The sequence below is a fragment of the Aspergillus stella-maris genome (assembly GCF_047715825.1).
Source record: "Aspergillus stella-maris strain CBS 113639 unplaced genomic scaffold BDV14scaffold_13, whole genome shotgun sequence".
NCBI lineage: Eukaryota > Fungi > Ascomycota > Eurotiomycetes > Eurotiales > Aspergillaceae > Aspergillus > Aspergillus stella-maris.
Window position 1 is genome coordinate 26,053 of NW_027396807.1, and position 27,631 is coordinate 53,683.

General features: G+C 52.0%; 11 protein-coding genes across 11 annotated transcripts; 7 read left to right on the forward strand and 4 right to left on the reverse strand.

The window, feature by feature from the left end:
• Nucleotides 1–82: 82 nt before the first annotated feature.
• On the forward strand, nucleotides 83–1,747 carry BDV14DRAFT_207348 (cytochrome P450; the record flags this gene model as incomplete). The annotated part of the gene is made up of 2 exons (XM_073775119.1): nucleotides 83–130; nucleotides 186–1,747. 2 exons carry the CDS (start codon nucleotides 83–85, stop codon nucleotides 1,698–1,700), a joined length of 1,563 nt encoding a protein of 520 aa, XP_073630403.1. The 3' UTR covers nucleotides 1,701–1,747.
• A 703-nt stretch (nucleotides 1,748–2,450) lies between these two features.
• BDV14DRAFT_25502 (PH domain protein) lies at nucleotides 2,451–6,571 on the reverse strand. Its single transcript, XM_073776376.1, has 4 exons — nucleotides 6,358–6,571; nucleotides 5,942–6,274; nucleotides 5,732–5,889; nucleotides 2,451–5,682 (listed from the first exon to the last, which is right to left on the reverse strand). The coding sequence occupies exons 1-4, from the start codon at nucleotides 6,371–6,373 to the stop codon at nucleotides 2,551–2,553; spliced, it is 3,639 nt and encodes a 1,212-aa protein (XP_073630404.1). The 5' UTR covers nucleotides 6,374–6,571; the 3' UTR covers nucleotides 2,451–2,550.
• Nucleotides 6,572–8,353: 1,782 nt separating this feature from the next.
• BDV14DRAFT_25529 (uncharacterized protein) lies at nucleotides 8,354–9,009 on the forward strand. The gene has a single exon (XM_073776377.1). It carries the CDS (start codon nucleotides 8,455–8,457, stop codon nucleotides 8,896–8,898), a length of 444 nt encoding a protein of 147 aa, XP_073630405.1. The 5' UTR covers nucleotides 8,354–8,454; the 3' UTR covers nucleotides 8,899–9,009.
• Nucleotides 9,010–10,430: 1,421 nt separating this feature from the next.
• BDV14DRAFT_197815 (uncharacterized protein) lies at nucleotides 10,431–11,851 on the forward strand (the record flags this gene model as incomplete). Its single annotated transcript, XM_073772773.1, has 2 exons — nucleotides 10,431–11,028; nucleotides 11,094–11,851. 2 exons carry the CDS (start codon nucleotides 10,431–10,433, stop codon nucleotides 11,849–11,851), a joined length of 1,356 nt encoding a protein of 451 aa, XP_073630406.1.
• Nucleotides 11,852–12,271: 420 nt separating this feature from the next.
• BDV14DRAFT_169281 (uncharacterized protein) lies at nucleotides 12,272–14,593 on the reverse strand. The gene is made up of 2 exons (XM_073768012.1): nucleotides 14,433–14,593; nucleotides 12,272–14,380 (listed from the first exon to the last, which is right to left on the reverse strand). The coding sequence occupies exons 1-2, from the start codon at nucleotides 14,506–14,508 to the stop codon at nucleotides 12,684–12,686; spliced, it is 1,773 nt and encodes a 590-aa protein (XP_073630407.1). The 5' UTR covers nucleotides 14,509–14,593; the 3' UTR covers nucleotides 12,272–12,683.
• A 30-nt stretch (nucleotides 14,594–14,623) lies between these two features.
• Nucleotides 14,624–15,753, forward strand: BDV14DRAFT_169284 (DNA-directed RNA polymerase core subunit RPO26). Its single transcript, XM_073768013.1, has 4 exons — nucleotides 14,624–14,873; nucleotides 14,985–15,272; nucleotides 15,338–15,457; nucleotides 15,513–15,753. Exons 1-4 carry the CDS (start codon nucleotides 14,839–14,841, stop codon nucleotides 15,544–15,546), a joined length of 477 nt encoding a protein of 158 aa, XP_073630408.1. The 5' UTR covers nucleotides 14,624–14,838; the 3' UTR covers nucleotides 15,547–15,753.
• A 935-nt stretch (nucleotides 15,754–16,688) lies between these two features.
• On the forward strand, nucleotides 16,689–18,568 carry BDV14DRAFT_25559 (MCT family MFS transporter). Its single transcript, XM_073776378.1, has 2 exons — nucleotides 16,689–17,229; nucleotides 17,280–18,568. Exons 1-2 carry the CDS (start codon nucleotides 17,051–17,053, stop codon nucleotides 18,406–18,408), a joined length of 1,308 nt encoding a protein of 435 aa, XP_073630409.1. The 5' UTR covers nucleotides 16,689–17,050; the 3' UTR covers nucleotides 18,409–18,568.
• Nucleotides 18,554–19,572, reverse strand: BDV14DRAFT_169288 (peptide alpha-N-acetyltransferase complex B subunit NAT3). Its single transcript, XM_073768014.1, has 3 exons — nucleotides 19,485–19,572; nucleotides 19,203–19,429; nucleotides 18,554–19,131 (listed from the first exon to the last, which is right to left on the reverse strand). The coding sequence occupies exons 2-3, from the start codon at nucleotides 19,369–19,371 to the stop codon at nucleotides 18,728–18,730; spliced, it is 573 nt and encodes a 190-aa protein (XP_073630410.1). The 5' UTR covers nucleotides 19,372–19,429; nucleotides 19,485–19,572; the 3' UTR covers nucleotides 18,554–18,727.
• On the forward strand, nucleotides 19,573–21,628 carry BDV14DRAFT_169291 (uncharacterized protein). The gene is made up of 3 exons (XM_073768015.1): nucleotides 19,573–19,613; nucleotides 19,678–20,567; nucleotides 20,616–21,628. Exons 2-3 carry the CDS (start codon nucleotides 19,885–19,887, stop codon nucleotides 21,181–21,183), a joined length of 1,251 nt encoding a protein of 416 aa, XP_073630411.1. The 5' UTR covers nucleotides 19,573–19,613; nucleotides 19,678–19,884; the 3' UTR covers nucleotides 21,184–21,628.
• A 415-nt stretch (nucleotides 21,629–22,043) lies between these two features.
• Nucleotides 22,044–23,519, forward strand: BDV14DRAFT_197821 (major facilitator superfamily domain-containing protein; the record flags this gene model as incomplete). Its single annotated transcript, XM_073772774.1, has 1 exon — nucleotides 22,044–23,519. One exon carries the CDS (start codon nucleotides 22,044–22,046, stop codon nucleotides 23,517–23,519), a length of 1,476 nt encoding a protein of 491 aa, XP_073630412.1.
• A 271-nt stretch (nucleotides 23,520–23,790) lies between these two features.
• Nucleotides 23,791–27,454, reverse strand: tif32 (putative eukaryotic translation initiation factor 3 subunit EifCa). Its single transcript, XM_073776379.1, has 3 exons — nucleotides 27,214–27,454; nucleotides 24,538–27,140; nucleotides 23,791–24,486 (listed from the first exon to the last, which is right to left on the reverse strand). The coding sequence occupies exons 1-3, from the start codon at nucleotides 27,253–27,255 to the stop codon at nucleotides 23,994–23,996; spliced, it is 3,138 nt and encodes a 1,045-aa protein (XP_073630413.1). The 5' UTR covers nucleotides 27,256–27,454; the 3' UTR covers nucleotides 23,791–23,993.
• Between the last annotated feature and the right edge of the window lie 177 nt (nucleotides 27,455–27,631).

Here is a 27,631-nt window from a genome sequence, read left to right on the forward strand (position 1 = left end):
CAAATACAATGTGGTCTACACTCGAATTCTCTTATAACTCGCCTCTCTCCTCCACTTACTCAATGTCCTCATTATTATTACAATGCCGCCCACTCTCCTCCTTCTCCCACTGGCTCTATGTGCAATATATGTATGGCTCTAACTCTGACCTTGTCAACTACCTTCTAACTGATCACAACAAACAGCTCCTCTACAAACACCGAACCTCTCCCCTCCATACCCTCCCGGGCCCCTTCTACACAAGTTATACCTCCCTCTTACTAAAATGGCACTACCTCCGCGGCCGCAGAATGCACTACGTGCACCGTCTTCACGCTCGCTACGGCCCAATAGTTCGCGTCTCACCATCCGAAATATCCGTCTCTGATCCAGCCGACGTGAAAACCGTCCATAGAATCGGCACGCCATTCCTCAAAGACGAAACCTTCTACAAGAGAATTACAAGACCTGATATCGAGAACCTCTTTAATACCTCGGACCCTGGGTTCCACAGCCAAAGAAGGAAACTCTTCAGCGGACAAATGAGCCAGTTTGAACTTCATCGCCCTGAAATAGAGTCCCTGATCACAGCACGAGTGGATCTCGCTATCTCGAGAATGACGCTTGAATTGAAGGATACTAGGAAGATCGATATACTACAGTGGTTCGTCTTTATGGCCACGGATATAATCGGGGAATTGTGCTTTGGGGATTCGTTTCGGATGCTTGAGTTGGGACGAGGGAATCAGTATTACAAAGACCTTACGGCTGTCGCGAGGTTGGAGGGGGTAAAGGTTGTTTTCCCTTCTTTGCTAGGGCTTGTTTGCCGGGTTTGGGGGTGGAGGATAGCCTTGTATGTGCCGGTTGTATCTGAAGCTGTGGCCGCGGGTGAGAGGTTGGGACGGTACGCGGTGGAATCGGTGGGGAGGTATAGGGCGTTGCTCGAGGATTCGCAATCAGAGGGTAAGGAGCCGATGAAGAAGACGTTCTTCACGAAGTTATTCCAGCTGGCCGAATCGACCTCGCCATCAACAACCACAAAATCAACATCAAAATTAACAACAGACGATGATGAACACCAAGAAACCGACACTAGGCTCCCGGACAAATCCATAACCGATGAAGCAATAACATTCATCGTCGCAGGAAGCGACACGACCGCCACAACGCTCACATACCTAATTTACACCCTACTGCAACCTTCCCAAGACTCAACCCTACACTCCCTTCTCGCCGAACTATCGATCTTACCACAGAAATACACAGATAAAGACCTCATCCCCCTCCAAACACTCAACAATATCATCCTCGAAACACTCCGGTTGTACTCCGGTGTCCCCTCAGCCCTCCCACGAACCTCAGCCACAGCACAAACCCTATCTGGATATACCATCCCAGGCGGAATCACAGTCTCAAGCCAGACATATACACTGCACCGCAATGCTGATATATTCCCATCCCCAGAAATATTCAATCCCAACCGGTGGATAAATCCAACCCGCGACATGAAAGAATCGTTCATGCCTTTCGGCAGTGGAACGAGGACATGTCTTGGTATCCATCTTGCAAAGATGGAAGTTAGACTTGCGGCCGCGAGGTTCTTCTTGACCTTCAAGGATAAATTAAGGGTACATGAGGATATGGAGAATGGGGATATGGATATGGTAGCGTGGTTTTTGGGCGGTATCAAAGCAGGAAAATGTCTCGTTAGGAGGAAATGACGCCTTGGATGGTTTCGATCGTTGAGAGCGTTTGAGTGTTGTTTGGCTTGGTATATTATAATTGGGGGGGGGGGAAGACTGGATATAGATGAAGAAGAACGTCTGGCTGATATTTATGGTCTTGTGTTTGTAAGCGTGGGTGGTGATTTGAGGTCTGTCTAGCCATATCTACATATATATATATATATATATGTCTCGGAGATCGGAAAGATCGCCAAGAAGCCAGCCTTAACATCTACAGCGACAGAGGGAAAGCGAGAAAGAAGAAAATGATACGCTACCAAGCCATACTCTATACCTAGTTGATTACTATCGATCCTGGTTCGACAATGGAGCAAATAAATCCAATAAAATTACTCAATATCCGCCGCAACAATAGCTAGCTAGCAACCGCTCAACAGACAAAACAAAAGATATATAGTAAATCCACCCCTAGAACAATATCGGGCCTAGGTGCGATTCGCACCTCAAAGGACACCATTTTGCCTCCTGCGATTGCGGCTGTGCGAGTAATGCTGGTCATGACGGAACAAAACGAAACGAGATGGAATGTGATGTGATGTGATGATAGATGATATCAATCTTGGAAGGAAAGAAAAACTCCGAAACGATGCAAGTACCGAAGTATGCCGTTGGGGCTGCAGGAACATGGTATGAAAAAAAAGAGCAAGGAGAAAGGTGAATGAGGGTAATGAGATCTAAGTCTAATGCAAAGTCGTAGGCAGAGCCAAGAAGAAAGGAGAATGAGGCTGAAGGACGGGATGCGGATCGTAAGTTAGGAACAAAGGGGGGAAGGTAAGAATGAATCGTAATGTGAGGCCAAGGATAAGGATAGGTATTGTAGGAATGTTTAGTAGTAGGTGGCGTTGGGGTTGCTGAAGCGCTGCTGCGGGTGCTGCGGGCTGGGCGCGTACAGCGCAGGGCTTTGCTGGGCTTGTGTGGGAAGACCGAACCAGGATTGACGACGAGGCTCCTCAGGGCGGTAGGGCTGGCTCATTGATGTCGGCTGGTTGAGAGCATCCCATGTGCGGCTGGCAGCGGGCATGTTGTAGAAGCTGTTGGCTCCGGTTTGGACGCCGTAGGTGTGAGGAGGGGTGGTGGGCGGCAGCTGCTGGGGCTGCTGTTGCCAGTGTTGCTGGCGCTGGGCGATCGCATGCTGGACCATTGTGTTTGACATGCCCTCCTTCATCAATCGCTTCTCTTGCTCGCGAGCGTCAATTGCGCCAACCAAGCCCATTGGGTTGACAGGCGATGGTGTCTTTTGCTTGTCACTGGACAGGTTGAAGAACGACGAGCCGGTCATACGAGCCACGTGCTCTTGCTCACGGGCTGAAAGGTGGGACGAAACGTCGTAGTTCATAGCGCTGCTGGCTCCGCGAGACTTGGGCCGAATATTGTTGTCGCGAGTCATGCTCATCTGCGACGATGACCTCGCATGGGCAGTCCAGTCCCCAGAAGCAGGTCGCGGGGTGGGCGTCACTGTCGCCGTAGAGGGTGATCGGCGGTGGGCTTGTGCCGGCGGGCTGGGGGCTGCGCGTTGTTGCACGAATTGCTCTGGGGTAAGGCCACCAGGAGTTGCAGGACGGGGAACAGCCATTCCTGGCTGCCACATCATGCTGCGGCGGAAATCGCCAGGGCTTGGCGATCGGGAGTGGTTGCGGTCGGCCGGTCGTGCAGGGAAAGAATATCGTTGTCGCTCTCTGGACTCAGAGTCGCCTTTGAAGTAATCATAGCCCTTAAGTGTGTCAGATGTCTTTGGACGTTGCGTGTGAGATGGCCCACCGGTAGTCGGGAGATAGGTCAATGTCGGTCCAAAGTCAATAGCGGGAATGTCGGGGTTCTGCACTGGCTTGGTTTCCGCAGGCTTAGAGTAACGCGCGTCGCCAATCACAACGTCCTCCGGTTGCAGCTCTCCTACAGTCTTCTTGACGCCCATTCGAGGCCTGGGAATCGACTTGACAGAGTTTTTACTGTAAAGTGAATCGTGTGTGCTGGCATAGTCAGGAGACGCCGTGGACTCGTCATCGCCGTAAACACTCTCCTCTTCCTGACGCGGGGGCGGCTTTCTGATTGAAGTAATTGTAGGACGACTGACGATACCAACCAGGTTCATGGCCTCCTCGTCAACGGTATGGCGGAGATCATCGAAGCTTGGCTCGCCCACGGAACTGATTGGGCTGGTTACCTGAACAGGTGTGCCGCCAACAGGCTTCCGCTTGACAGCTTTCTCAGTGTCAATGCGCATGCTCTGTGTTGACTGCCGGTTTACCCCAGAGTTCGATGCATTCAGAGACGCTGCGGATGGCACGGCGCCAACACCGAACGTATGCTGAGGTACGGGCGGGGCCTGTTCCACTTCCCGCTCTTCCATTTGCTGGTTAGTGAACCCATCAAATGCCGGAATAATCGGAGCCGCTTGTGATGAGCTAGGGCGTTGAGATGAGCTCGGCCGTTGTGATGAACCGGGTCGCACCGGATTGTTTGCATAGTCGCTGCTGCCTTGGCTTCCGGAAGTAGTGGGTCTGTCTCTCAAATTATGAATGCCGCCAGACGCAGCAACAAATTGCGCGAGAGTGGCATCCGACATGCGCACGTTGGCTCGCCGCGCGTCTGGTGGAGCCTGGGGTCTAGTAGGCGGTCGTCCAATGGGGTCGTGCATGAGCATAGGTGGCAGCGAAACATCAGGAGGCGATTGTTGCGGTACATACGCCGGGTTCATGTAAGGGCCTTGATCGGAGTACTGAAGCTCATCCTCCTCGGATATGCTTCGAGTGGGCGAATCACCAACCACAGGGCTTCCTGATAAGTCCTGGGCGGAGGATGCTGGGGAGCCATTGACCATCGCAGCGTTTCGAAATGGCTTAAGAGCAAACCCGGGTGCATCAGACATGCTCCGCGAGTGCGGTGTTGCTGTGTTGAAGGGCTCCTCCTTAGGCACTTGCTGCACAATCGCATCGACCGACTGGTTGAACGCAGGCTTGTATCCGGGGAAAGGTTCTTTTCGCGAGGACGGGTGGGCAGGGACCTGGCTATAGCGATTGGATATACTAGCACGGAAGCGAGGCCGGTTCGTGGCCATGCTGCTTGTCCTGCTGCTGACATTTGCCATCCGGCGTGCCGTTGCATCCTTGAGCTGCTTCCTCCACTCTGCCTCGGTCCAATTTTCTGACACGGGATTCCGCAGGAGATTCACAACTTCCGCAAGATCCAGGTAGTCATATCGTTCTTGGTTGGGGAAAGCGAACATGATGCTCTTGATGTGATTGGCCGCGGCAATGAAACGATTCGGGCGCCCGTACAGGTTGAAAGTGTCGAAAGTCGGCATCAGGAACTGTAGCATGATCTCAAAACCACTCACGGCGGGATGTACTTCTGGCATGATGAAAACGAAACCCTCGGTTTTTGTCTCTGACTGTGAGTGTAGAATGAAGTTGCCCTCAATCTTGATGAGAGTCGACTGGTCGATCAAGGCCTTAGATTGGGGATAGATGGCGTAAGCGCAGTAGGCGTCGGTGACTGTCGCAATAGGCTTCACTTTCTTTGTCTTCTTCGTTTCATAGAACTTGATGTTGCCTATCACCAGTCTCGGCGCTCGGTCGTATGCGGATTTCTTTTTCATCGTTTTCCTTGCCTTTTGTAATTCCTTCTCATCTGGTGGCGTAATTACAAACCAACATCGTCTCCACGGAGTTCCCGCGCCAAATCGTACCCGAGCCCAGTCTTCGTGCTTAAATCGAGTTCGCTCAAGAATCATTCGGATGTTGTTCAATTCTCTGCCCTTTGCGGCGATGATGGCGCCAGTGTACGCCTCGTAGAGGCAGGTGTGTTCATACATAGCTAGACGAATCGCCGACGCCCATTGGATCAAAGAGTCGTAGGAATCGAAGTGGAGAAGGTATCGATTTTGACCTGCTGATGAGACGCTCAGGACATTCTGAAGAGACTGCGCACCCGCCGAGTTCTGCGTAGGAAGTGTTTGAATCTGTCTCATGTTAGAAAAATGTTGGTTCAATAGTTTTCAGAGGTCTCACTGATTTGATCGATGCATCTGAAAGGTTAACGAATGTGGCGGGAACATCTGCTGCATCACCAGCTGCGTCCAGCGCAGCGGCATCCCATAAAGACAGAACCGTCCCGACAAGCTGGGCATAGCACTCTACCCATTGTCGATCAGCGCACGGTCGACCATCTAAAAATCCAGTCAGCTATTTCCTCAGCGTAGCACATCGTCAAAATCATACTTGTATCCAGGTCATTCAGTTTCAAAAAGTATCCTTCGTAGTACAGCTTATTCGCATGGCTGTTCATGTACGTAAAGATCCTTGTTAGCTCGGCGGGAGTGTCCTCCGCTAATTGCATGAACGGCGGGTTACTCGTAAAGACCATTGAGCCCGGCCGCGACATGCGCCGCTCGGATTTTGACAGCATTGTTGGAGTAGCATCGTGCGGAGAAGGTGTATCTGGCGATGGCGTATCGTGTCTTGACGGACGACTGAAAGCTGGGTTCATTCGTTCATTGCGGTCGGGACTTGCTTTGCGGGACGATCCCCCGAACGAAGAGAGAAACGACAGCACTAGAAATGCAAGGGATGTTAGCGGAATTATCTTCCAGAACAGAAGTAGAGCTAATCAGCCCCATTAGATCATTGGTACTCACCGCGAGAGCGGCCCATGATTGCAGCAGGCGATTTCAAAGGGTACAAGAAGACCAGCTTCTAGGAAGGTGTTCTTTTTGATGGCGGAAAACGAGCGGACGGAGGCAAAAAGCGAGAAGGGGCGGGGGTGACAATAGGTATGGACGCAGGATGGCGTTTGACTTTGGGCTCCGGCTCCGTGCGGAGAGACAAAAGTATCAGGACTCAAGACCCGCCAAGCTTAGGATTAGACGGGCGAGTCCATGAAGCGACGGTGTAAAAGAGAGCGGCTGTATAGAGGAGCGAATGACACGAAGACAAAGTGAAGCTGGACGGGCGGCCAAATAGAGTTGGTGCTTTGAGATGAATGGCGCAAGGTCGAGGAGTCGTCAGCGCCTGACCTCAGATCCGAGTCAGTCGGACACTAACAAGGTAGCTAGCTGGACCTGGGGTTGGTGGGGGGACTAACGGTGGTGGTCCAACACTGGCTAGGGTGAGAGAAGAGAAGAAGAGAGGAAGGAGAGAGTGGATGGAAAGAGAGAGAGCAGAGCGGCGGTGACAAGTGACACAAGGAAGCAAGCAAGAAACGGAAGAGAGAGAGCACGAGGTACGACGGTGAGACTGTGAGACTGCAAGACAAGACTCTGAGGCCGCGAAACGGGCGGAGGGCCCAGATGATGCGCCGTGGGTCCAAGTGGGCGGGTGGGTTGAGTCTGCATGTAGTTACTCCTCTGTACAGAGTACTTTCAGTATTATAGAATATTGATGATAGTTTTGAGACTACTATTTCTATATCTCTATGATCATGAACAATTACTTATAGAAGAGTTGGTTCTTTACAATTCAATTCATCAAAATCCCACAGTGAATCAATGCTGTGGCATGGTATGTGCGTCATCGGTGGCTCAACCACAGGAACTGTACCGTCTACCACTGTTAAGGCACAGTCCAGATCCAAGTCCTTGAGGCCTGGCCTGCAGACACACCGATTCCGGACAGGGCGCCTTCCGCTGAGGTTCCAAAAGTTGCTTTTTTTTGTCCTAGGAAGTGAACCATGAATTCTGCTTACGATAGGTTGGTGTTGCATTGATCCTGGTTGCTGGGCAAGCACTGCCAGCGAGCAGAGCATTGAGCTGGACGAATTTGAAATTTGGACTTGTAGGTGCATTGAAAAGCACATTGACTGGGAATAGCTGCAAACTCAACAGTTCGCAGTCAAAACTGGACTGATTTTTGTTTAATGAAGAGAAAAAATGTACTGGAGTACAACAACGGCGGTCCATAAATAGTAACACAGGCCCTGCATGTCTTGGATCGCCCTACCAGCCCTCTACCAGTGGCAACTCAACCACCCATTATTCCCATTCTCTTCCTTTCCCTTCCATGCGGGCACGGGCAAAAACAGTCGCAACAACCGAGACAACCTGACAAATATGGCGGTGCCAAGCTCGACTAATTCATCGCTATTCTTCACTGTGGCTGTTGATTCAGTCCAAGACTCCATGTCCAACGCCCGCGCCAACCCGACTGGCCACTCACACGGGACTATCGTACTGTATTTTTCTTAGCCGCGAATAGTTCGCACGCTCCTCATCTCAAAAAAATATGGCCGCCTAACTAGAATGTCACGACATCTGACGTTCCTGATGTCTCCTTTCCCTTACTCTGTACGACTCCAGTATCAGATGAGCCCCTGTCCCCTAACCCCTGACTAGCAGGATGGATGGATGGGACCGGATACGAAGCGTTCATTAAGCGGGGTATAACTATTGACAGCCTCCTCCTTTTACTTACAGCAAAAAGTCAAATTCAGGAGACGTGGTCGGGCTTCCAGTTTAACTCTGTAGATTCACCTTCACGACCTGCCACTTGTACTTGCATGCAAGATACGTTAAGGCTGAGGCTCCTCGTCCAATGACGACCGTCGCCCGCAAATCAAGCTGACAGCCTGACGCGTAGCCAGGCGATCCCTTCCAAATCGAAGACAGCGGGCAGTATGCCTTCCAACGGTAGACGGCCCGACTCGACCGTCCAGCTGGGATCAACAGTCCCAGCCCCAAAGATGCAAATTCAGCGAATCGCGTTTGTGGCTGTCCGATTGCCTGTGCGAGAGGGTCAAGATGTGGCTTAGCTTTAATGTGGCACAGTTAATATCACGTGATACTGATACTGAAACTCGAGTTGGTTTGGCAGCTAACACCTTTCTGTGTTGGTCTCTACTCTACACGCTAATGCAGACTTTCGGGGCCGGTCTGCATAACTACCCTGTCGACCCTTTTTCTCAGCCTGTGCATCTTGAGATTTTCTCACCCGGCGCATCTCAAGGTCTTATCCGTATCCCGAATCTATGCGCATCTCGAGAATCTCTCAAAGTATGCAGCGATGCCACCATTATCAAGAATAAGCGAAATGCCTTTCCATCCGTACGGAACCAAGCCACTCCTCGCGAAGTCTATGGCATCCTGGATCTACAACAGCAGTTTAGACAAAATACATTGATGTGTCAGAGCTGTAACCGATACTTCCTTGATCAACGGAGTCAAGCCAGTTACTTCGAATACTAGCTGCTGAGAAGCACTGGGGCAACCGGCGCCACATGCGAGCTGATGTGTTACTCCGACCGCGCATGGTACCTACCTGAGCCAGATGTCCATATATGCTGGAGTCTGAGCTATTCCAGCTGAGACCCGACTGTTGAACTCGCAGCTTCCTCGGACTCGATTGCAAGCTAAACACAAACCCAGTATCCCGCCACTCCTGAGGGGGTACTAGATTTGTCCTTGTGCATGTTCTCAGAATATGCATTAGCGTCTCCGTGTCGCTTCCAAGCATGGGACTCGGTGCCTCGAGCTCGTCTACCTACCCGACATTCTAACAATGTTGAGGCAGTGTGTATGGTCCGTGCTCGTTGCGCGCAACGAGGTGAGGATCCAAGCTCCTGCCAGAAGTATCTACTACATACCTTAGAGATTTCGAAGGATTTGTACTGGTGGGAAAGGCAATGTAGGTGCACTAACCAATCATATCATTGCAAAGTGCATAGAAGCCAACAGTGTTGAGTCCTTTGACCTGGTCACTGCTAACCAGAAAGGGTTTGGTGGACATGAAAGCCTCTACCTAAGTATAGGACTTGGCGCGACCCGCTCATTGACCATGGATTAGGTATCCCTGGGCGCAAACTAGGTACAGTTTACAGTCGGAGACATTGGTTCTATCTAGGATATTGAAAGATATCTAACAGGGATTGTGTTGCGCGTTAGAATCCACACCAGTAACTCATTCATGCCTGCAACACCAAGCCTACCTAAGTCTTCGATGGTCACGTTCAGTGCATTGAGCCTGATGAGTCTTTGACAACCAGGGTCTAGATACTGATGTGCTTGACAGATCAAACTCCAGAGTCACAGGGTTGATAAAAAAGCAAATAACGTGCTTCTGCAGGAGGTGAAGGACATGCAGGACGTGCAGAAAGGGTAGATAGAATTCAGGTATAAGGAAGTCCTAAATATGGGTTGTGGTAGAAAAGAATAGACAGAAGAAGTTTGTCTGATTCATGAATGGAGGACATCTATTTGCCTATCAGTTTACTCTGGCGCTCAAACTGGAGATGTTCAGCATTCACTTGTGTTAGGGATTTGATATTCACTCATAGCCCTGGCCACCATTCACAGTTCTTATCAAAACACAAATGAGCGCGTTTTACATCTCAGCTATCTCCTTTGGCTGCGTCACGTTTATATCCTGTCTCTGATTCCCGCTTTTGTTCTGCTTTTCTGCATCTCCCCAGACCTGTTTTCTCTGTCTCAAGTCTTCCTTCTATCTCAGATACTCCTCTCTCTTCTTAAGCCTTACACTTCCAAAGCTGTCTTTTCATCAAGTGACTCTCACACTGACTTGTTCTTGGATCTGAAGCTTTGACGGCAGAGCCTTGCAAGAATCCGGCATATCGGTCTTGTCTCATTGCGTACCAATTTGTTGTCCCATTGTTCACCACTTTCTTCTTTTCCTTGTGTCTCTTGGGTCATATTGGATCTTGATCATTTTTACCGTCCTTCAATCTTCGGCATAACCACCGTACCTGTAACGAACGTTAGCCATGGACAATTTTGGCACCTCTCCAGTCACTCCAGCTGGACCCCTCAGCGCAGTCGATTCCGAAGCCATGGACATCCCCTTTCAACCTCAAGGCAGCCCTTATGCCTTAGTCTCCGAGAAAGCTGGTCAAATTATCGATGCCGAAACCAAGAAGCTAGATCATCTGACGTCCAAATTCACCAAGGGCTTTGACCCCGGTACCTTTGGAGAGACCATCATGGCTTCGCTGCCGATGCTCGTCGAGGATCTCTTCCCAGGCTCTTACGCCCATCTCCTACTACTTCTATTTGAATCAAGCGACGTGATCGAGGACATCCAGATCGACCTAGAGCGCTGGACCGGAAACGATGACCATGGCACTCCGATCATTCAACCAAGCAAGACGAGCAGCAGCGATGAGACGTTCTTTGTGAATGAAATAAACATGCTCCGAAGGCTACTGGGCCCCATTCGTGGAGGGACAAGAAAGGAAATATTTTGGCTAAATACTCGACGTGCGGACCCCGGCAAGACCTGCGAGCAGCTCGAAGCATCTATCAGAGCCATCGAGATGTTCAAGAGTGACATCTGCGCGGCGGTGAAGCCTGGCCATGAGCAAAGTAAGTCTTCAACTGATTGTACTTTTACTTACACTTCTTATGCTAACGTGCTTGTTCCACCTTAGGGACTATCTACAACCAAACCTCCGATAACAACGAATGGTCGAAGATGTTCAGTTTGAAGCAGAGTCGTTTGGACACATGCAAAGCGACCCTCCAGTGGGACAGCTTCAGCGGCTCTGAGATCGAACTGTCCAATTTCTTCCGCAGCTATAAGACACACATATCGGAATACGAGCCAGCCAGGGCAAGGGCGTCAGGGTGGTTACCTCCCAAATCTCCAGGAACTCCTCGTCTATCCTCTCAGAAAGCGAGCTCAAGCGACCTTGCCAGCTGGGCATCCCACGGCGTCAATGAAGAAGTCCTCGACCTCTTGCTCCAGACAGCACTATGGCTAAGCCTGGCCAGGGGATTCGCAGCTGTCCTTTTGTTCTGTGACGTTGCCAGACTATTTGTCCTGCAACAACCGAAGACTAGAAATGGCGACTACTGGTGCTTCTTGCTGCATCTTATTTGCTACCGAGCTACCCCCGGAGGTACCAGGCTCTCTCCATCTCATATGACACCCAGAGAGGACAAGGTCTTTCCGACCCGGAATACCGACTACTTCCAGGACATCATGAGAACAAGCCACAAGCTCTCCGAGAATCTCTACGACGACACCTCGCTTCTGGAAAGAAGAATGGAGACAGGCCTCAAACTTTCGAATCCCCCTGTTCGTCGCCGCTCCGTTCATGGAGAGTCAATCACTCAATCGACTATTAGTGGTAGTCCCGGTATTAATGATAGCCCTTCGGATGATGGATCTCCCTCGAACGCGTGAGTGCTATGGCTTACTGTTTGGGTATTCTTTCATAGAACTGACGTTGTCGTTTTCTACCTTGCAGGACAACCGACGATGATGAACTGCCTGATTTCTCACCCCAGACCTCGTTCTCGCAAAGTAGGGCTATCTAGCTGCGGATGGTTTCGTCCTCAACGACCGACACGAATGTACGACCTGAACGAACTGCTTTCGTTTGCGTTGATTCGAAATCCCTCGGCAATTCAATTTACCCCCTCCTAAACAAATACAACGATCATATCGAAAATCATAGAAAAAAAAAAAAAAATCAAAATCAACAACTTGGAGAACAGGCTTCTACACATCATTTGACATCAGAATAGTCTCAATAGTATCGCTTTCACTGTTGGATCGAAACTTCATTTTTTGCCTTCATTTTTGTATCCGCATCATCACTCTCCACTAGCTGATATTCTGTTGATCTCCATATTGGGAGGCAGTACGTAGCATTGAATATATCCTATCTCATGACATACTGAAGTGTCCTATACGCATCTAATCCATCCTCCCTGAGAATTATCATTGCCGTTGCAAAGTTCAATCTCAGTTAACATTCCTCGAGGGTGAACCGTAAGGTAGTGCTCCGCAACTCAGTAGGCGAGGTATGCTGCCTCACACGAAGTGCACCCGGTTTGAGACTGGAGAATAGATGCCCTCGGCAAGATCAATAAATGATCAAATTAGAATCAAGTACTAGCCGCTGACGAGAATAATATGGGTGGGTAGTACCCCGTCCGTAGAAAACAAATGATAATGATAAGGAAACCCGGAAACAGTATACTCTGTACTAACGCCCGCTAAATCTGCCAAATTATGAACTAACCATATTCAAGTCCAGAAACGGATCAATCATCATGTCGTCAGGGGGTATCTTAGATGTGGACTGAGGCTCGGCCAGAGCATCAGCCACAGAATCTTGCATCAGGGGATCTGAGCCGAAAAAGTCGGAGTGATGAAGCTCGTCTTCACCAAATGAATAAGGGTCGGCACCCATATTAATATTCGGATTCATACCCATATCTATTTCGGGAAGCTGTTCGTAACCTGGGCTGTCGTTGTCGAATTCAAGGCCGTATATACCAAGCATATCACCCGACACAGAAACGGGCGCAGCTTCAGAAGCGGCATCAGCGTCATTGGTATTGCCGTCGCCAAGTAATGCGCGCTGGAGGAACATATCCCGGATATCGTCTTCAGCATAGTTATGCTTACTCCCCATATGTACCCAGAGATCGTAATTCCGGTGAAACCGGTGCGGGCATGTAGCGATGAGGCAGGTAATTGTCCGGCCCGGAAGGTCGGCGTACCCTTCGCCTGTAAGCGTTGCGAGGGCGGAAGCGTTGTTATTCTTGTCCTTATTAGATGATGTGGTAGATGCATCGCCTCGCTTCCCAAATCTCTGGCGCCGCTCGGCCTTCGAGTTCTGGAACCCTAAGTGTGCAGTCCGGATATGTTCTTCCAGTGCGAGTTTACTGCCGTAGCGCTTTCCACACCCGTCAGCGGGAGACCAGCCGACTACGCGCTTGGAGGCAGAGAGGTCCGTCTCCCCGCATACGAAGCGTTTCTCGCCGTCGTGCACGGTGCGGATGTGGACTGTTAGATTGCCCTTCTTCGTGAAGCTGCGGTCACAACCTGGAACAGTACATGGGAAGACCCGGCGCTCTTCCAGGCTGACGTTGCCGTGCGCGACTTCGAGATGCCGACGGAGTTCTCGGGCTGTGGAGCATGTCACGGCGCAATTAGGGCACTGAGGCGGATGTGCGGTGCGAATGTGTGCTTGGAGGAGGGAGTATGTCGGGAATGTAGCCGGCGGTGGCATGGACATATTATCATTGCCCTGTTCCTTCGCACCCTGCGCGCGCTGCGCACACTCCGCGCAACTGAACCGTTTCTCAGTGTGGACTCTGCTCTCGTGAGCGCGGAGATGCCCCGCCGATTCAAATGCCATTGTGCATTTCTCGCCAGTTTCGGGGTTCGTATGTGTGCATTGAAAGGGCTTCTGCTTGAGATGCACAGAGAGAACATGTTTCTGGAGCGTCGAGTGCTTGCGGAAGGTCTCGTTGCAAGGCGGGTGTTCGGTACAGCGGTACTTGTCTTGTCCGTCGTGGGCAGCTAGATGTCTTCGGAGCCGTGAGCCAGTGACGAAGCTCTTTCCACAGCCTGGGCGATCGCAGACGTAGTCGCGGACGCCGGTATGGGCGCTTTTGACGTGGTGGTTTAGGTGCGAGGCGCGGAGGAAGGTCTTGTCGCAGTCGGGGTGGGTGCAGCTGAAGAGTCGCTCATTGTTATGCGAGCGTAGATGTTCTTGAAGCCGGGCAGGGCGGTTGAATGCCTTGGTACAACCGTCGAAGGGGCACAGGTGGGTTTTCAGCTCCGATGGATACCTTACTGATGTTGAGGTTGCTGAGAACGGTGTTGCTGGGGTATCGTGGAGACTGTCGCTTGTAATGCTGGCATTGTCGTGCGATGAGTAGTCCACATCGGAATGTGGCTCTTCGTAGATTGGATCTGATAGCTATTAGCTTCTGGTGTGTCTTCGGTGAATTGCGCCGTAGCTTACCGGTCTCATCTAGGGCAGCTCTCTGTAGCCGTTTAGGGCTCGGGTAATCCCCGGTCGACGACCGCTTTGGAGCCATGCTTCAGTGAGCACACAGAAAGTGTGCTATGAAATTTGAAGCATGTGAAGATGGTGGAAGATGAAATATTTAAAGGACAAGAATGCCTGCAGCGCAAATAAATTTGTCTGGAGGTCAAAATTTTGCCGAGAAGTTAAAAGGGCGGTGAGAGCTCTAATCCCGAAACAGACTAGCGGCACCAGGAACTTTTTCGCCGCCTTTTGTCGCGACAGCTTGAATGAATTCTTCAAAGAAAGACTGAGCATTCACGATCCGCCTTGCCCTCACCTCTCTGCCCGCATTCACCTTCAGCGCCAATCCCTCGAGTGTCGCGTCATCTGAATCTCCACAATGTCCGATTACGGCGACAACGAGGCTGAGGACCAGTAAGGCCTCCTGTTCTGTCTTTTCTTTTGGGATCATTGCGGAACACCATAGCTTGGCCCGCCTGGTCATTTGAGGGTTATTCATGCATACTAACTTGAAACCCGCGATAGCTACGACGAACCCGGCGAGAACTTCGAGGACATTGAGCCCGATGACTTTCTCAACCCCGAGGATGTCGAAGACCTCGAAGGCGCAGAGGGCTACGAGGACGGCCAGTACGACCCTGCCGTGAACGGAGACCGTGTTGTTGTTTCAGGCGACCCGAACGCAGGTTATTCAGGGAAAGTGATCGAGCAGGCTCGGGCGAAGAAGATTCCTAGCGACCAGCGCACGACGACCCCGTACATGACCAAATATGAGAGAGCCCGCGTCTTGGGCACGAGAGCGCTGCAGATCAGGTTAGTTGCGCTTATTGGGATAACAGGAGGTGAAAGGGAAGACGTTTTTGCTGACTTCTTGTTAGTTTGAATGCGCCTGTTTTGGTGGACCTCGAGGGAGAGACGGATCCGCTGCAGATTGCCATGAAGGAGCTGAACCAGAAGAAGATTCCCTTGATCGTGAGGAGATATCTGCCAGATGGAACGTAAGTGATGCACTCCGCTCTGAAAGTTAGGGCTTGTTCTGACGATCACGTCTAGATATGAGGATTGGACATGCGAAGAGCTACTATAATCTAATGACTAACTTGTATTTAAAACTGGGTTTCTTTCTTGCCATTTTTATTCCGGTCGAACTTTCCCAAGTTCCGCATAGCGTTTGGAGTTCAGGAGTCCTATAGGACAAGGGCTATGGTCCAACTGACCGAGTTCTACACAGGGAAAATAAGAAAAAACATGCAACTATTGTTAGGCACCATCAGACCCAAAAATGAAAAAGAAGTTTGTTGTTTATATCATTGGTTGTCTTCATGCATGTTTCAATGTAAAGCTGCCTATACTAGTGGTAAGACACTAGCAAGTGGACCACCTTCTGTCACTGCGCAAGGGTTACTCTATTCTGAGGCTGCCTGACCGCCACAAACATCCAACCACATGGTATAACGTAAGAGCCAAGCTTTATCGACGCAGGAATTCAATGGCAGGGTTCAACAGGTTCCCCTGTAGAGCAATCTAGATTGGCTAACTGCTCAGAAAAGCTATTACTGAGTGGGAGTTGGGATCCCGCAAGCTAGCTCTGAAATAGAAAAGCTGCCTCTCAATCTCTCTTGTTTCAGAATCTTGACGGTGATGGACATATCTGCATGCATGCATGACTCGCATCGGATCTATAAAGTGTCACGTGATTGGAAATTTTGCTCGGAGTTAAAGATCTTCGATTGCCGGCCGACAACCGTTGCGCCTCCTCATGCCGGACGTGAGTCGCCATCAAACTCTGGCAGCCCTCCAACTCACACTTTTGTGAGACTCGAGAGACGGAGAGACGGAGACCCGGATATGAGTACAAAGTACTAACCGAGATGGCGACAAGGGTCCCTCGGTCCCCCACCTTGGCTTCAAGCCTCCTCCCCGACGTATGCGTATTTGAGCTTCCCCGCTGGATAAATCGGCACGGCCTCACACTAGACCATCGTCCATCGCACTAATCGCTGGTCCAGATGCCCTTATGCAAGATCAACGACACATAACTAGTTCTAAGCGAGTTTACCGAACGTGATTTGAGAACATGACGATCATTACTGAACCACTGGTTACTGGCTCTGTCTGTTGGAATAACTACCGAAATGTGACTCGAAACCCTGATATTGAGATGTCGGACGAGCACAGATGAAGGAGTAAATTCCGAACTTTCGGCGCACTGGGCGCGCGGTGCCTGGCCTTTGGCTTTGACCCTTTGGAATTGGCCATGGCAGACAAATCAGAGTGCCAGGTTCTTTATGGTTGACCTGTGCCTATGTGGATCTCCCCGTCTGGCGGCCTCCTATTCCGGGCTCTCAAGCTTAGCCTACGCTTGGTGGGCCCGGCGCCAAATAATTTACCAGGATCGCCGACGAGCATGAAAGAAACTTCTGACATTATAAGTTTCGTCGCCCCTCCGCTGGGTTTCTCGAGTTCTTCTACGGATTTCCGCACCTTGTGGCTTCTGCGGTTGTTGCTCGAAGCGCATCACTCGCTACTATACTTGCCGCAACGTTTGTCTCCGGTCCGCAATATCGCATATCATACCCTTCGGCGTGAAGATGGGCGCAGACGTTGAGGCTCGGGAGGAGACAATAAACGCTCCGGAAAATGGTCAGGATGTGGAAAAGACAACTCCGGCTGCCCAGCCAGCCGAGGTCAAGGAAGAGCCTACATTTGATACCGGTCTCACAGCCTGGTTGCAAGTATTCGGTTCCTTCTTTCTCTTCTTCAACTCATGGTATGTTCAGCTACAGTTATCAGATTGTGTCATGATGCTAACGGCTGTAGGGGCGTGGTAAACACATGGGGTGTCTACCAGACATACTACGAGCAGACTCTCCTCGCCGATAAACCCTCGTCGACGATAGCCTGGGTGGGCTCGCTACAATCTTTCCTTCTCATGTTGTTCGGTGTCGTTACAGGACCTCTTTTCGATGCGGGATACTTTCGCGCGCTTCTTGGATTCGGTACGTTTATGCTGCCTTTTGGTCTCATGATGACCAGTATCTCGACGGAGTTCTGGCATTTCATTCTCGCCCAAGGTATCTGCATCGGTCTGGCCTGCGGAACCCTATTTGTTCCAGCTATTGCCATTCTGCCTCAATACTTCAGACAGAAGAGAGGCCTAGCGAACGGTATCGCGGCTACAGGAAGTAGTATTGGAGGAGTTATTTATCCGATCATGTTCAACGAACTGCAGCAGAAAGTCGGATTCGAATGGGCCACTCGCGCAATAGGCTTCCTGGCCTTCGGAACCTGCCTCATCTCCTTTTCCCTCATGCGCATGCGGTTCCTCCCGACACAGAAGCGCAAGCTCATCCAGCTCGACGCCTTCAAAGAGCCCATCTTCGTGCTTTTCTCCATCGGCATGTTCATGGGTTTCCTCGGCTTCTACAACTTCCTCTTCTACGTCCAGTCCTACGCCATCGACACCGATATCGTCGACAGCAAACTAGGTTTCTACCTTCTCTCCATGCTCAACGCAGGATCCACCTTTGGCCGTATCGCGCCCAACTTCATCGCTGATCACACGGGCCCGCTCAACATGCTCGTCCCCGCTTCCTGCATCACCGCTATCCTCTCCTTTGTCTGGATTGGCGTCCACAATGCCCCGGGTATCATCGTCCTGTCTGTTCTGTACGGAATTTTCTCCGGTGGTTTCGTCTCGCTGCCACCGGTCGTCATGGCCTCTTTGACAAAGGATATGAGCCAGCTCGGAACGCGCATGGGCATGGTCTTCGCCATTACGTCTATAGGATTGCTTATCGGCACCCCCATTGGAGGTGCCATCTTGAGCAACTCGCATAGTTATCTGGGCGTGCAGTTGTTCACTGGTTGCGCTCTGACTGTGTCTGTTTCTATCTTCCTAGGAGTCAGGCTGTCTCGGACAGGGCTGAAGTTGGTTGTCAAGGCTTGAGGTGCGGTGAAGACTGTCGGCGGGACATGCATCATGGATCTACGATTATTGTTGACTTGATGTTTTGACACGGCTTACGATCATGAAGCTCATTTACATTTGGCTAGACCAGATAACTTGAGGGAAAAGTGCATATTATAGCGTTACGGGCATATATAGATATAGACATTGAACATAGTAATTAATCCACAAATTTTATAATCCTCCAAGGCGCTGAAATGCAACCCATCTAGTAACTTTTGAGTATTCAACTCCGAAACACCAAAATGCAGACAACCTCACCACATCTCATCCCATCCCACCCCATCTCAGGCACAAATCACGACACAAACTCCGGACTAACCGGATAATCCTCCCCATTCTCCCTAACATGCTCCAGCCTCTTATCCCTAGAACAAGGCTTCCGCATATCATACGCATCCTCCCCATTATCCGACATCCCCGTCGGGTCATCACTGTAGTAATTTACGACCCGCCTGAAAACACTATACCCCATCCCCTTGTACATGTCGACCGCGACCTTATTCCCCGCGCGCACGTACAGGTCCACGAACCACGCGTTGTTGATGTCGGATCCTTGCTCGAGGCGTTCTGTGAGTCGGCGCGCGTGGCCTAGGCGGCGCCAGGAGGGCGCGACTGTGAGCACTGTGATGTGCCCGTGCCAGGGGGTGTAGTGCTCTGAGGCTTTCATTGCGGGGGGTTGTTCTTCGAGTTTGCCCATTACTTTGGTTAAGGTGTTAGCTGGGTTCGAGGGGTTTGGAGAGAAGTGACGGAGAAAGTGAAGAGGAGCATACTGTATCCGGCAATTCCCTCCTTACGGTCTTGCACGCTGCTGAAGAGAGAGGGCCATCGCATGAGGTAGTTGAGGTAGAAGCCCAGGTCGTAGTTCTCGGTGAGAGGGTCGAGGTTGGTGAGATTTAGGTTAAAGAGGTCCGTCGGGGACATGCGACGGATGGAGGACATACTGGCAGTGTCTCGTACACTCTGTGAGTGTGGTGGTGACTATGGGAATGTTGAAGACCTGAAGGTAGGTAAAGTCAAGCGGGGAACATTGGCGGGACTGTCTTCAGACTTACCAATTTGGGGCTTCGGCGGTCACGGGAAATTCGCGGCTGCTGATCATTTTAGAGATTAAGGCTGCCCCTTCTCTGCTCTCCATCTACTCTCCAGGGTTGGAAGTTTCAGTCGGTTACTGCTGCAGATTGGTAAGTGTTGCATTGCTCGATTCAAGGTCAGAGTGTTTGCTCGCTGACTTGTTTGTTGTCTCAGGGATTCCGTGTGTCGCCCGTTTGAACACCCCCGAAGTAACCCCTGGCCTCTACTTTCTGCTTCACGACAATTGACGCTTTGGACACCCTTTTTACGCTTCGAACTCTATAAAAACCACGGATAAGAAGATTCGGAATCGGCTTTCCCACATAAACTGAAAGTTTCTGCTCTGCTTGCCTTACGTTGGGAGTGAATCCCCACCGCAACATGCCGTCCAACCCACCTCCTCCCTTGACATTATCTCACCGCCACAGTCGGCGGCGGTCATCGAACAGCAATATGGACCCGATGTCGCCTGCAGGCTACGCGCAGAACGGCTACTCTCTCAACTCGCCCCTGAGCCCTCGCATGTCCGGCCCACCATCTCCTGTTACCCCACGCCAACACTACGCGCAGAGCACGAACGGCTCAGCCAGAATGTCCGGTGATTTTGGTGCAATGGCAGAGTCAAGTGGTGGACTGGGAAACCTTGCGGATGAACTGGCTGATGCATGGGAGGAGGAAGACGGCGGGTATGGAGGGTACGCATCTGGGCAGGAGGCCGCGCCGACGGATTCACAGTCGATGGAGGACCGTGGGGGGAGGACGAGGACGCCTTCACCTGGGTCGTCATTCGATGGAATGGATTCGCTACAGCCGCCGCGGCCTAAGGTGCGGAATCACCGGAGGCATGAGTCGCAGTATGACGGGTCGGATTACGGGCATGATTCGGATCTGGAAGAGGTGGCTGATATGTCGCCGGCACTTGAGAATCAGATTGCGGAGATTGAGTGTTTGGCGAGACGAGGCCTGGAGAATAATGGGAGTGAGACGGATCATGTTATAGAACGGGCAGTCGCAGCGCTGCAAGATCTGGGGGTGCAGAGTGGGGTTGAGAATAGTGCTATGCGGTTTGTTTGCCCTTTCCCCAGTATAAGGATACCCACTGATAATTGCAGACTTATCACCGCTCATTCTTCGATAACGTCTTACTTGACTCATCAAACCCGCACCGTCCAAAACCTCACGCATCCCCTCCTATTTGCTCCATTCCCCCTCCTCTCCGAAGAAGCCATTGACGCCTTAATCCCTCTTATCGACGAGGGTCTCCTCCCTAACCTCCCCTACCCATTCTCAGACCAACAACACCACTCACCAGCAAGCTCTCCATCACATTCGCACGGTCCAGACCCTCTGTCCTCTCTCCAGACCCTGATCTCACAAACCTCCGACATCACCCTCTCTCTCCGTGGTCTGAGCGATACGCTCTACGAATCCCGCCAGCTCACATCAACCGCCTCTCGACGACTACGTTCAGCGCGGGAACTCGTTGCAGACCTCCGTCGTGAAGAAGAAGGCCGTGAGGAGGGAACCCGGTGGATCGAAAGAGGCGACTGGGATCGCAAACTGAAGGAGCGCGAAGCCGGGAGAGAGTGTACAGATGTCGTCAGCGGATTCGAGGCCTTTTGCGGAGAGTGGAGGGAAAAGCTCTTTGGCGCGGCAGGTGCAGAAGCCGTTGCTGCATGATCCAGCAAGCAGTACCCGGCTCTGTTTTTACTCATTGACTCCCTTTTCGGTCTTTGCGCGTTGGTTTCCACGATCATACACCAATAAAGAATATCCCCATTTGCGTCCGATCTACATCTTTGGCTCAGCCTCATTTCTTTCTCTTCACTTCAGACAATACGGCATATGCCCTTCCCTTCATTGTATATAGATCTTTTCTATTTTGTCAAACCCATCTATCTGTCTATGCATGGCATACACGACTGTCATGTCGTTCTTTGATATCACGGCTATCTACATATCTGTTTCCTTACTTCTCATACCATACAGTGTCTCTAGATTGTTTTCTTTACCTTTTTTCTTTGACTCTTCTCTTTCCGGTGTCTTGTCTTGTGTTGTTCGCGGGTCGAGCTAGACAAATACATACAATAGGAGGGCACATCTATTAAGTCATCTTCTTCCACGCAGCAGTTGAGATCTATCGCGTGCCTTTTTACCTTTTAGGATCCTTCAAAGAAGGCAGTAATGACTCAACACGAACTATTGGTGGCTGACCAACCCCGCACTGCGCCAGAGATGAGTTGGAGAGATACCTACCACCATACCCTATAAGATCTGCGCTCGCCCATCGTCATCCAAACATACAACTCACACACTCAAGGACTCAAACTCACAATGAATGAAATAGAAGAACACCCCCTGGATCAACTTCGCAGTCCAGATAACGGCAGTCGGGATGATCATGTTATACAAGACTCAAAAAGGGCTAAACTATTCGTCCTTATCGGGTCTTGTATACTTCAGCTGCCGATATGGGGTGCGTCTGCGCGATACAATCTCCCATCAAGAACGTATTAATTAACAAGTGAGCAGGCTTCGCAATGTCCTACGGTATATTCCAAGAATACTATACCACGACAACCACCTCTCCCACCCAACCCCCCCAATTCACCGGCGACCCAAGCATAACAGGCGTAATCGGCACAACCTCCAACGGAGTAATGTACCTCTCCATGCCACTCCTCTTCGCCCTCTTCACGCGGCGCTGGGCGCACCATCGAACAATGGCTGCGATCCTGGGGACTGCCATTGCATGCACCAGTTTCCTGCTGAGTTCATATAGTTCAGCTATTTGGCATCTTTTGGTCACGCAGGGCGTTACGAGCGCGCTTGGTTGTGCGCTGGTTTATTCCCCGACGACGCTGAGTTTGGGGGAGTGGTTTTCTGATTCTGGGACTGGGACTGGGACTGGTTCGACGTCTTCAGGAGGGAGAGCTGGAGGTGGTATATGGCGGTACGCGAATCGAGCAGTTGCGTACGGGATCGTTCTCTCGACGAAGAATATTGTCGGAACAAGCTGTCCGTTTCTCATCCGACACTTACTAAATAATCACGGCTTCAAGACGACGATGCAAATTTGGACTGGTATAGTCGGTGCAACGAGCTTGGTCTCTATTTTCTTGATACCTACGCATCCTTCTCGTCTTGCTCTCGCCAGAGCGTCAACGAGAGAAAGAGGACAAGGAAGAGAGATAGAAAGACGATCAATACCCTGGTCCTTCCTCCACCACCCAACGATATACCTCTACGCCACAGCCATAATTTTCCAGTCCTCCGGATATGGTATACCGCAGACATACCTATCAACCTACGCGCGGGATATAGCGCACCTCCCCCAAACGAGCGGTACAATGCTGTTGGCTGTCTTCAATGCACCGGGCATCATAGCCTCGTCTTTCTTCGCGTGGTTATCTGATAATCCCCGCATTAGGCTGAGGAGTCAGACGACGGCTAGTATCCCGCCTGTTGTATGTGCGGTTGTCACATTTTTGTTTTGGGGGTTGACGTTCTCTCAGTCTCAGGATACTACTATTGGGTACGGGAGCGGGAGTCAAGAGTCTACGGCGCTATTAGTGCTCTACAGCCTGACATTCGGCTTCTTCTCAGGCGGATACAGCGGGACATGGGGCGGAATGCTATCGCATCTAGAACACGAAGCGGCTGAGCATAACGAGGCGATTGACTCGGGGATGGTATACGGGTTATTGAATGGGGTTAGAGGGGTGGGGTATGCGGGTGGTGGGTTTGCGGGCGTGAAGTTGCTTTCTTTGGGGGGGTTGTTGGTTTCGAGGATGGGAAGTGGAAGTGGAGGGGGCGCTGGGTGGGGGGCTGCTGGGAGTGGAAGGTTTGGACTGGGGAGTTCGTATGGGCCGCTTATTGTTTTTACGGGCGTTGCGAGTTTACTGGGGGGTTGGGTTGTTCTTTATAGGGGGCAGGGCTATGGGCAGGGACAGGGGAGGGAAGGGGGAAGGACGGGGTTTTGGAGGAGGGTGCCGGTTGTTTTGGGATTACGGTAATATATGAGTACATCTACATCTACTTCTCTCATTTATCTAAGGTGAGGGGTGAATGGCACGGCAAGTAAGAGAGGGACATTCGTCTTGACATTATTCATCCAACTATACCTACCTGGGTGACATGAAGACATGAGAGACATGGCAAGAAGGAGAATGTAACGAGATGAGAAGAGCGAAACAAACAACGGACAAGAGAATCTTTATGAGAAAAGACATAATGCATTTCAACAACAACCATCATTGCCTGGAGACGGTGTAGACTCTAACTAGATCTGTACAGTCTTCGATGTGGCTCATAAGCGCGCGTAATAGAGAGAGATAGAGAGAGAGGGAAGTACATCGGATAATGCAAGAGATAAGGTAGCGTAAGATGAGATAGAGAAAAGGTGTGAGTTAAAGAAAACTAGGTATCCACACGCCCATAAGGTTCTTTTTCAGACAAAAAAACTTTTCAAGAAACAGCTGCTAACAGCTTTACTGCTGCTGCCGCTTCCAGCTGGGCACCCACCGTCCGCCGCTAGCAGCAGGCTTGGACTCTTCCGGCTTCTCTGAAGAGCGGGGGCTTTCTGTGCGGGCGGGGGGTTGAGAAGAGCGCGAGGGAGGGGCCCAGCGGCCGGTGGAGGGAGGGGGAGGGGCCTCGCCGGCACCAGCACCGGAGGCGTTGCGGAGGTGAGGGGGGACGTAGCCACCACGGCGGGGAGCCTCGGGCTCAGCGGCCTTGGGGGCGGGCTCGGGGGCGGGCTCAGGGGCGGCACCGCCAGTGGCTTCCTTGGCGGCTTGACGTTCACGCCAGCTGGGGGCACCGCCAGTACGGGGTGCAAGGTTGAGACGGGGTGCGGTGCGTTCGGGGTCTGCGCGCGTGGGCTCTGCGCGCGTGGGCTCTGGAGCGCCGGAGCGCTTGGCGAGAAGGCGGGCCTCTGCTTCCTCTTCGCGCTGTCTCTGCTTGGCGGCCATTTCATCCATTTTACTGCGATAGTTAGCATAGTTACTGACGGAATCAAGGTGCTGCGGAACGTACGCTCTCTCCTCCTCACGCTTGGCCTTCTCCTCGGCCAGAGCACGACGGCGCTCCTCATCGCGGATAGCCTTCTCCTCCTCTTCACGAGCAATGCGCTCTTCCTCCTCCTTGCGAGCACGGTCAGCGGTCTCACGCTCGACTCTCTCACGGCGGCGGCGCTCCTGGACTTCCTTGACACGCTGCTTCTTCTTGGCCTCGAACTCACGCTCGGCAGCCTTGCGGCGCTTCTCGAACTCTTCGTGGCGCTTCTCGGAGACATCCTTGCGGAAGGTGCTGAACTGGGGTACCAAGCGGCTGAGACGGTGCTTGAGGGCAACAGCCTCCTTGTGCTTGGCCTCGGCCTCGGCGAGCGTCTCGGCCTTCTGGCGCTCGTAGATCTCCATGTCAGCCTTCTTCTGCTTCTCGTAGTCCTCCTGGACGTGCTTGAGCTCCTCACGACGGAAAGCACGCTCCAAGTGGTCGATACGCTTGCCAGTGGTGCGGACGCGGTCGCTGAGCTCGTTCTTCTCCTTCTCGAGCTGAGCGAGCTTCATAGCACGGAGGCGGTTGGCATCAAGGTCCTCAAGGTCAATCTCGCTGAGGTCAATACCCTTGACACCAGTCTTGAGCTCCTCAAGCTGCTTCTTGAGTTCTTGCTGGCGGATGCGGTCCTGCTCATCCTTGATGCGCTTGAGCTCACGCTCGCGCTGCTCTTCAGCAAGACGCTGCTTCTCGGCTTCCTGAATCTGCTGGGTGCGGATACGCTTGCGGGTCTCCTCCTCCTTCTGCTTACGCTGCAGAGCATCGGTAGCAGCCTCCTTCTTCTTATCGATAACGACGCGACGCTCGAGGGTGTCCTCGTGCTCTTTGGCAGCACCAGCGGCAGCACGCTCAAGAGCAGTCTGCTTGGCCTGGAGACGAGACTGGCTGTACGAGGGGTCAACGTACATGCATGTGAGGTGGAGGGTCTTGGCCAGACGGGTAAGCTGGAGGCGGGCGATCTCGGCAGGGGTGTTTTGCAGGCGCTGGACGGAGCCAAGCTCGCTCTCAGCGGAGCCGGCGGCGCTTCCAGAGTGCAGAGCCTTGGCAGAGGAGAAAACGTCGGTGTCGAAGGTAAGGACACCAGAGATGTGGTCAACACGAATAGCAAGGTCGCCCTTCTTGCAGCCGTTCATGATGAACTTCTCGATCATGGAAGGGGTAATCTGGAAGGGGTCGGGGAACTGAGCAAGCTCATAGATGAACTTGAGTTCAACCGACTCGTAGACCTGAGAGAGCTGCTGGAAGAGACGGGTGAGGATAACCTGCTGCAGAGGCCCAACGTACTTCTCCATCTCGGGGTCGGCGCCAATCTGCTTAAGAATGGGGGTGACCTTCTTGCAGATGGACAGAGGGTGGAAGTCGACTTCGAGGATGTTGTAAAGGTCACGGATCTCAGGGCGAGCACGCTTGAGCAGACCCTTGTTCAGGGCATCTCTGAAGAGAACAGCACGAGTGGGACCCTGGGCCATGCCAAGCAGGTTTGTGAGGCGGGTGTTCTTGTTCTTGCGGACCTCATCAACATCGATAAGAGCGCCACGAGAGCGAGATGTGCTGATGACAGGGATGGAAAGGGCGGAAAGAAGAACGAAAGAAGCGGCCTTGGTCATGTCGGCCTCGGTGACTGAAGGGTGCTCCTTCTTGGTGCCCTGGTTGGCAGCAAGAGCAACGGCGGATTGGCGGAGGAGGTTGTAGTAACGGCTGAAAGCAGCAGCGTGGAAGAGGTAGTTCTCGCTGACGAGGAAGATACGGGCGAGCTTCTCGTAGTAGTTGGCCATCATGACGTTCTTAGCGGGACGCTTGCTGAGGCTGAGAAGAGTGTGGATGTCCTCGATGCTGCGGAAGGCCTCTTGCCAGAGCTCCAACTCAACGGCAACGTTCAGTTGCTGGAAGCGAGTGTCCAAGTGGCGCTGCAGGGTGTCGGGGTCGCTGAGGTTGATGGCGTGCATCTGGGCAGAGTACTTGGCGGCGTTCTGGACATGGTTGCGGAGAAGTTCGCAGAGTCTGCGGAACTCAGTCTTGCGGGTGTACTTCAAGCAGAACTGGAAGGCTTGCAGAGCAGTGGTCTGGTACATGACCTCCAGACGTGCGTTGTTCTTGAGAATCTCGAGAACGGTACGGTAGGTCTCCCACAAGAATTTGAGCCATGGCGTAACAACGGCGCGGTCGGTGCGGTCGCGGGACTGTTCGCCAGAAACGGTAGCGAGGAGGATAGTCTCGGGGGTCTCGATGGCCTCAAGATCCTCAACGTTCGTTGTTGAGGGAGCGGCGGACTCGAGCGATGACTGAATCTCATCGGCCTTGGCCTGGGCCTCGGTGACCTTCTTCTCGGCGAGTTCGATGAACTTCTTGAGGACGATCTCGATCGTTCCAACGTTGGTGTTCTGGGCGATGTTCTTGTACTGGTAAAGCCCATCCTTGGCAGCCTTGCCCTTGCGGAGGTCGACGCAAAGCTCAACAAAGAGGAGCATAACCGGCTCGAGCGAAGCGATGGGGCTGCTGCGCGTCCGCTTGGAGGTAGCATGTTCGTGGAGGACGGTCAGGGCGGCCGGAGCCTGGCCCACGGCGATAAGTTCCTGAGCCCGCTGCAAGTGAAATCCACGTTAGAACCATTTTCTTATGATATATTCCTTCACTTTATATTCCAGACGGACGTACTTTCAGGACATTCTCGGGCTTGATATGCGGTGGAGGCGGCATGGTGGGCGATATTAGCGATGGCCTGGGTAATCTCGGTAACGCACACAAGCGGTTGTGTGAATCTCGACGGGGGATAGGCGCAGGTCGAGAGGGAAAAGCGCAACACTGGCGGGCAGCAGGAGTCGACAGCCAGAAATCCCTATTGAAATGACGCTGCCACGCGACGGTCGGCAAGAACAGAGGGAGGGGAGGCGTCGGGGTTGTGCGAGAGCCACGAAAAAAACCAGTCGACGCCTTTTGCTTGCCTTCCCTCTTTGGGTTAAGCGATTGGTCACGTGATTTATTTATACCAGCAGTCTGGGTGTCTACATATTTATACAACGTGTGCTGCCCGTGACTAAATTATGCTGGCGAATTATTGAGCAGGAAAATTAAG

Coding starts and splice junctions, on each gene's coding strand:
- BDV14DRAFT_25559 (XM_073776378.1), top strand. CDS start 17,051: ATGGGCGCAGACGTTGAGGCTCGGGAGGAGACAATAAACGCTCCGGAA. Junction 17,230..17,279: donor TTTCTCTTCTTCAACTCATG/GTATGTTCAGCT, acceptor TAACGGCTGTAG/GGGCGTGGTAAACACATGGG.
- BDV14DRAFT_25502 (XM_073776376.1), bottom strand. Junction 5,890..5,941: donor ACTGAATGACCTGGATACAA/GTATGATTTTGA, acceptor CTGGATTTTTAG/ATGGTCGACCGTGCGCTGAT. Junction 5,683..5,731: donor CAGATGCATCGATCAAATCA/GTGAGACCTCTG, acceptor AACATGAGACAG/ATTCAAACACTTCCTACGCA.
- tif32 (XM_073776379.1), bottom strand. CDS start 27,255: ATGCCGCCTCCACCGCATATCAAGCCCGAGAATGTCCTGAAA. Junction 27,141..27,213: donor AGCCCGAGAATGTCCTGAAA/GTACGTCCGTCT, acceptor TTTCACTTGCAG/CGGGCTCAGGAACTTATCGC. Junction 24,487..24,537: donor AAGCGTGAGGAGGAGAGAGC/GTACGTTCCGCA, acceptor TAACTATCGCAG/TAAAATGGATGAAATGGCCG.
- BDV14DRAFT_25529 (XM_073776377.1), top strand. CDS start 8,455: ATGTGGCTTAGCTTTAATGTGGCACAGTTAATATCACGTGATACTGAT.
- BDV14DRAFT_169281 (XM_073768012.1), bottom strand. CDS start 14,508: ATGGCTCCAAAGCGGTCGTCGACCGGGGATTACCCGAGCCCTAAACGG. Junction 14,381..14,432: donor AGCTGCCCTAGATGAGACCG/GTAAGCTACGGC, acceptor AATAGCTATCAG/ATCCAATCTACGAAGAGCCA.
- BDV14DRAFT_169291 (XM_073768015.1), top strand. CDS start 19,885: ATGCCGTCCAACCCACCTCCTCCCTTGACATTATCTCACCGCCACAGT. Junction 20,568..20,615: donor GTTGAGAATAGTGCTATGCG/GTTTGTTTGCCC, acceptor TGATAATTGCAG/ACTTATCACCGCTCATTCTT.
- BDV14DRAFT_169288 (XM_073768014.1), bottom strand. CDS start 19,371: ATGTCCTCCATCCGTCGCATGTCCCCGACGGACCTCTTTAACCTAAAT. Junction 19,132..19,202: donor GGAGGGAATTGCCGGATACA/GTATGCTCCTCT, acceptor CCTTAACCAAAG/TAATGGGCAAACTCGAAGAA.
- BDV14DRAFT_169284 (XM_073768013.1), top strand. CDS start 14,839: ATGTCCGATTACGGCGACAACGAGGCTGAGGACCA. Junction 14,874..14,984: donor GACAACGAGGCTGAGGACCA/GTAAGGCCTCCT, acceptor AACCCGCGATAG/CTACGACGAACCCGGCGAGA. Junction 15,273..15,337: donor ACGAGAGCGCTGCAGATCAG/GTTAGTTGCGCT, acceptor ACTTCTTGTTAG/TTTGAATGCGCCTGTTTTGG.